At 46.6% G+C, this 7,108-nt stretch overlaps 1 protein-coding gene across 4 annotated transcripts in view; it reads right to left on the bottom strand.

The window, feature by feature from the left end:
• Positions 1–2,291: 2,291 nt before the first annotated feature.
• aadat (aminoadipate aminotransferase) overlaps positions 2,292–7,108 on the bottom strand; it is an 86,992-nt gene continuing 82,175 nt past the window's right edge. For all 4 annotated transcript variants that reach the window (XM_070878081.1, XM_070878107.1, XM_070878099.1 and 1 more), the window contains one exon: positions 2,292–5,959. In XM_070878081.1, the coding sequence (XP_070734182.1) occupies positions 5,878–5,959 (82 nt within the window). In that variant the 3' untranslated portion in view covers positions 2,292–5,877. The remainder of the gene's footprint in view (positions 5,960–7,108) is intronic.

Below are 7,108 nucleotides of genomic sequence, written 5' to 3'. Positions count from 1 at the left end.
AACCTAGGTTTTCCTTGGAACAGAGGAGGCTGAGGGGAGACCTCATTGAGGTGTGTAAAATTATGAGGGGCCTAGATATAGTGGATAGAAAGGGACTATTTCCCTTAGCAGAGGGGTCAACAACCAGGGGACTTAAATTTATAGTAATTGGTAGACGGTTTAGAGCGGATTTGAGGGGAAATGTCTTCACACAGAGAGTTGTGGGGGTCTGGAATGCACTGCCTGAAAAGGTGGTAGAGGCAGAAACCCTCGACACATTTAAAAAGTAGCTGGATGTGCACTTGAAGTACCGAAACCTACAGAGCTACGGACCAAGAGCTGGAAAGTGGGATTAGGCTGGATAGCCTCTTGTTGGCTGGCATGGACACGATGTGCCGAAATGACCTACTTCCGTGCTGTAAACTTCTTTGATTTTATGGTAAAGTATTTGTGGAGCACGAACAAGGCAAGGGAATACACAATAAATTCTAGGATACTGAGAAGTGTACAGGAACATGAGGGACATTGGGGTGCAGGACAGGTAGATAAGGTGGTTAAGAAGACAAACAGGATTCTTTTGTTTATTAGCTGAGACATAAAATATCAGAGCAGGGAAGTTATGCTTGACCTGTATAAAACACTAGTTAGGCCACAGCTGGAGTACTGCATGCAGTTGTGATCACCACATTACAAGAAAGGTGTGTTTTCACTAGAGTGGGTACAGAGGAGATTTACGAGGATGTTGCTATGCCTGGAGAATTTTAGCTATGAGGAAAGATTGAATACGCTGCAGCTGTTTTCGAACTGAGAAGGCTGATAGGAGACCTGATTGATGTGTATAAAATTATGAGGGGCCTGGATAGAGTGGATAGGGAGCACCTATCTAGTTTTTGCCTCTCCTAGGAGATCACATGGCTCCGGTTGGGGTGGAGTATAGGATGTTTCGGTGTAAGGGGTGTCACAGTTGTGTGGGGCGGACTGGTTGGGCTGGATGCTCTTCACCTTTCTGCCATTGTTCATTGTTCATAGGTTTATATGTAACCTTCTGGGCTGCTGACTGAGGGCCGTGTGGTTCTTTGCCGGCCAGCGTGAACACGATGGGCCGAAATGGCCTCCTTCTGTGCTGTAGAATTCTATGTTTTCTATTTCCCTTAATAGAGAGGTCAATAACCAGGGGGCATAGATTTAAAGTAATTTGTAGCAGGATTAGAGGGGAGTTGAGGAATAGCTTTTACACCCAGAGGGTGTTTGGGTGGTATATACAGAAACCTCATCACATTTACGAAGTATTTGGATGTGCACTTGAAGCGCTGTAACCTACAGGACTACTGACCAAGAGCTGGAAAGTGGGATTAGGCTTGTTCTTTTTTGGCCGGCCCGGACACGATGGGCTGAATGGCCTCCTCCTGTGTCATAAATTTCTATGGTTCTATTTTTGAAAAAAGAGTCGAGGAGTTGTTCTGGTATCAACCAAGCCCGAACAATTGGGCTCATGTTTGGCCAGATTTTCCTCTATGCTTATCTGTATCTGATGGAATCTTTCATTCAGAAATGTCGATAATAATTAAGCCAATGGGGGTAATTTTAACGGTATCAGATCAATCAACGATTTTTACTTCCCCTGACTTCATCGTATCTTGTTGCTAAGGAGTGGCTAAGTTCACTCGAGACTGTATTTAAAGCTTAATCACCACATGAGGCACAGCCCGAGGGCAATTAAGAGTTTAATTGCTATTGCTGAAATAAGTTTACAATTTGGATTTAAATTCGAATTCCTGGTTCCACATTAGAAGAAGTCAGCAAGAAATTACTTTTTTTTTCAGAAGTATGACCTCTGAAGTGCTGTGGAGTCTAAACTTAAAGAGGGAGAGAGCTCTCCCGTGGCAGTGCTCACAGTTAGTGCAGGATCTGGAGTTTGGTTATTGTGCCTTGGTCTATCTCCAGCTGTACATCAGTGAGTAGCACTCTCGCCTCTGAGTCAGAAGGTTGTGGGATCAAGTCCCCCACTCCAGAGACTTGAGCACAATTTCTAGGTACCAATATCACCATCCAGATTTGGAAATATATCATCGTTCCTTCATCATTGCTGGGTCAATATCCTGGAACTCCCTCCATGATAACACTGATGGGAGCACCTTCACTTCACGGACTGCAGCGGTTCAAGAAGGCAGCTCACCACCACCTTCTCAAGCACAGTTAGGGATGGGCAATAAATGCTGGCCTTGCCAGCGACGCCCACATCCCATGAATGAATAAAATAAAATTTCCCTCAGCAACAGGAAACAAAAAAATCTCTCGTCCCACACAATACCATTATCTCAAATTTTTTGGATTTAATAGCTTTGCATTAAAGGAAACAAGGTTATTTTCTTCCAGCAATCATGTCATAGTTATTTGCAAATATTCTACTTATGTCACAGAGCATTCTGGGTATTGTAGATGTACAAAAGCAGGCTGAAAATTACAACTCATATAATGTATCTCACACACAGAATGTAACCACAGGAATTAGAGCTCTTCCTCCAGTTCTGTTTCTACCTGGGTGTCAGGTGACGTGGATTGTCCAGGTGTACTCTGGCTGTTGTAGTTCCACTCTAGGTGTTGTAGATGTACACTAGGAGGGTTAAAATTCTAAAGATGCATCTCTCTCGCTCACATACACACACGCACACACAGAACCCGCAATCTCATTGAAAACATACAGAATTCTTACAGGGCTTGACAGGGTAGATGCGGGGAGGATGTTTCCCCTGACTGTGGAGTCGAGAACTAGGGGTCTGAGTCTCAGAATAAGGGATCGGCCATTTAGGATTGAAATGAGGAGAAATTTCTTCACTCAGAGGGTGGTAAATCTTTGAAAGTCTCTAGCCCAGAGAGCTGTGGAAGCTCAGACGTTGAGTATATTCAAGACTGAGAACGATAGATTTTTGGATATTAAGGGAATCAAGGGATATCTGGATAGGGCAGGGAAGTAGAGTTGAGGTAGATGATCAGCCATGATCTTATTTAATGGCGGAGCAGTCTCGATTTGATTTGTTTTTTGCTGCGTCATGTGAAAAAGGAAGACAGATGACTCAGTTTTCCATCGGTTCCATTGGTACCTTTTCTTATTTTTGATTCACTCACATTGAATGGCACCTTATCAGATAAGTTGTTATTCGAGCCAAGAACAATTTTTGTCCTGCTGAGATGTGGCACTTTGAAGATACACTTGAGATACCAGGCCAATGGGCATTGGAGTACAGAAGGCTAAGAGGAGATTCAATGGAGGTTTTACCAAATGACGTTGGGTTTTGATGGAGAGAGGATATTTCCTCTGGTTGGGAAGTCAGCGAGGCTGGGTCATTGAGTTAAAACCCTCACCGAGTACAACGGTTTGGCAGTGACGGTCGAGTGGACTAGCGACCCAGAAGGTTGTGAGCTTAGACAGCGAATGTCACAAGTTTGTTCGACAGTGGCAGGGGGGTGGGGTGAGGGCATTCACAGCTGAACCCGATCCTATCAATAAACAAACGACACACACACATGCACTTCCAGCAATCAGGACTTTGGGACGGGGAAGAACTCCCACTGACAAGATCAGCGAGATCATCGTGAGTTCTATAAATAGATATTTTTAAACATTCCAACTCTGTTGGCTTTCAATCTAAAAAAACAAATTAGCCAGTCGGGCAAATAGGATATCAAAACTGGGAATAGAGTTTGGCTGCGAACAGACTGTTGCTGCAGCAAGATTTTCAGGTAAAACTCAAAACATGCTGGAATTTTGTAGAAATTGGGGAGTGCCCATTTTTGGATGCTTACCCTGTGAACGAATGGTCGGGTCTGAGGAGCCCCTGATATTGGGCTTCACACCATGGGGCTGAAATTCAGCCTCCCGATAAGGCCTGTTGCCGCCAGAAAGCAGCAACCACCGCATGCAAGAGGCCACTGCATCCACGGCGGTGGTGAAAACACAGGAACAACAGTAGGTGCGACCTGTTTCCGACGGGGGTGAATGTCGGCCCCCTCATTTCCCATATCTACGGTCCCTCATTTCCCATATCTACGGCGCTGTGGGAAGAGGCCACGCAGGTAAGTGATGGACGTTTGGGCCGCTGCTGACACTGCAATGACCCACAGGAAAGTGATCGGAGGCAGGGGTGGGGGAAACAAGATCGAAGATCGGGGAGCCTGCAGGTCGGGCCCAGGGAAGACTTTGGTCGTGAGTACTGGGCAGGGAGCGATGACCCTGCTCCTTCCACATTCAGAGGTTCGTGACTGACCTTTCTCGTTGCAGATGTTCTGCAGGGCAGGTCGCCGAGGGTCAGCATGTAGATGAGAGATAGGTCTCTGCCACTGCCGCTTCCCTCTCTTCCCCTAGCCCACTGGGCCAAACTTCCTCTCAGGTTCCTCCCCCCTCCACCCCTGCCCTTGAACTCACATCTTTCTCTAGTTTGTCACCTATCTCCCCTCATGCCCTCTCCGAGCTCATCCTGCTCCCTCAATCCTTTTCCCATTACACTGCAGACCACCTGGCCCTCACGTTAGCTGACATTGTTAACGGTTCTCTCTCCTAAGGTATTGTCCCCCTCTCCTTCAAATCTGCTGGCATCACCCCCATCCCAAAAACCCGACCCTTGACCCCGCCATCCTTGCAAGCTCCGCCCCATCTCCAATCTCCCTTTCTTTTCCAAAGTCCTTGAACGTGTTGTTGCCTCTCAAATCCGTGCCCATCTTTCCCGCAACTCCATGTTGAATCCCTCCAATCCGGTTTCTGCGCCTGCCACAGAATCGAAACGGCTCTCATCAAAGTCACAAATTACATCTTTTGTGACAGTGACAAAGGCAAACTATCCCTCCTCGTCCTTCTCGACCTGTCTACAGCCTTTGACACAGTTGACCACTCCATCCTCCTCCAACGCCTCTCCACCGTTGTCCAGCTGGGTGGGACTGCACTCGCCTGGTTCCATTGTAATCGTAGCCAGAGAATCACCTGCAATGGCTTCTCTTCCCGTTCCATTACCTCTGCTGTCCTCCCCCCACCAAGGATCTAACCATGGCCTCCTCTGATTTCTCATCTACATGTTGCCTCTTGGCGACATCATCCGAAAGCACAGCATGTTTCCACATGAACGCTAATGACACCGAGCTCTACCTCAGCACCAATTCTCTCGACCCCTCCACAAGCTCTAAAGTGTCAGGTTGCTTGTCCCACATCCAGGATTGGATGAGCAGAACTTCCTCCCAACTAAATATTGGGAAAACGAATCCATTGCCTGTGGTCCCCGTCACAAACTCCGTTTTCTAGCCACTGACTCCATCCCTCTCCCTGGGAACTCTCTGAGGCTGAACCAGACTGTTTGTAGCCTGGGTACAGGACGCCTCTCCTTTGTCCGTACCCAATATGGCAGATGACGCACTTCCAGTCAGTTTGGGAAATTGGGAGGCCGCTTAGTGCCTGAAAACCTTCACCACATTTAAAAAGTACTTGGATGTGCACTTGAAGTGCTGGAACCTATAGAGCTATAGACCAAGAGCTGGAAAGTGGGATTAGGCTGGATAGCTCTTTGTCGGCCGGCACGGACACGATGGGCCGAAATGGTCTCCTTCCGTGCTGTAAATTTCTATGATTCTATGATCTCACAATGATCAGTGTAAACAGGGGAGGCCATTCAGTCCATAAGGCTCAGCTTTTTTAAAACAAAGTCGAGATCCCACCATCTATCTGCCTCTTGAAGGACTCCCAGAAGACAGCTGGCAACTACTGACCACTCTTTGCTTGAAAAATGTTCTTCCCAACATAAGGCCTAAATTTACTTACGATTTAACTTGAAACAGTTGTACAAGAACATTCTACAAAACTCAATTCAGAAAAAATAAAGATTATAGAGAGTACGGTAATTTTGATTTAGTTTACTAAGAGTCTTGTTGTGCGTATCCTTTCCGTTGAGCAGATCTACACAGCCTCTTTGATGAGTGCGGCCAGTCTTTGCAAACCCTGGACAGAATAAGGAAAATGTCAATGAGGATCGCTCATCCCATTATTTTTCAGAAAGATAGACAAGTGTACAGCAGGAACTGGCATTTATATCACACCTTACCACACCTCTCAGAAATGTCTCCAGGTATGCATGCAATGAGTTACTCTGTGAAGTGGAAAATCACTCACGTGTGCAAACAGGCCAGACATTTTGAACACAGCAAGATCCCAGCTATGAAACGAATGATACAGGCAACGTGTGCTTGGTGGTGTTGGTCGAGGGAAGAACATTGGATAACGCCCTACTCTTCTTCAAATAGTCGCTGCGGGATCTTTTTAAAGTCCACCTGCACCACTGGGACAGGCAGAAGGGGACCCTGGGTACACTGGAGTATATTTAGATTCAGCCAGACGGGAACTTTTGTTGTTGGTTTGTTTTTGTTGCTGTAGCGTCCGTGACACTTTGGAGCGCTCTCATGTGACAACAACAACTTGTATTTATATAGCGCCTTTAACGTAGTAAAATGTCCCAAGGTGCTTCACAGGAGCGTAATCAAAGAAAATGTGAGACTGAGCCACATAACACGACAGATGACCAAAAGCTTGGAGAAAGAGGTAGGTTTTAAGGAGCGTCTTAAAAAGGAGTGAGAGGTTTAGGGAGGGAATTGTAGAGCATGGGCCTCGGTAGCTGAAGGTAGGGTTGATAATAGTGGAGCGATTAAAATCAGGGATGCACAAGAGGCCAGAATTGGGGAAATACAGAGATCTGTTGTTGGACTGGAGGAGGCTACAGAGATAGGGAGGGGTGAGGCCATAGAGGGGTTTGAAAACAAGGATGAGAATTTTAAAATTGAGGCACCGCCTGACTGGGAGCCAATGTAGGTCAGCGATCAGAGGGGTGAAGGGTGATCGGGACTTGGTGCGAGTTAGGACACGGGCAGCAGAGTATGGATGAGCTCAAGTTTATGGAGGGTGGAGGATGGGAGGTTACATATAAACCTATGAACAATGAACAATGGCGGAAAGGTAAAGAGCATCCGGCCCATCCAGTCCACCCCACACAACTGTGATACCCCTTACACTGAAACATTCTACACTCCAAGGCAACCGGAGCGTATGATCTCTTGGGAGAGGCAAAAAAAAGATAAAAACCCAGGCTAATTGGGG

Source organism: Pristiophorus japonicus, chromosome 1 (assembly GCF_044704955.1).
Source record: "Pristiophorus japonicus isolate sPriJap1 chromosome 1, sPriJap1.hap1, whole genome shotgun sequence".
Taxonomy (NCBI): domain Eukaryota; kingdom Metazoa; phylum Chordata; class Chondrichthyes; family Pristiophoridae; genus Pristiophorus; species Pristiophorus japonicus.
Note: the sequence above shows the minus strand (reverse complement) of the source record. Positions and strands in the feature narration are given on the sequence as shown.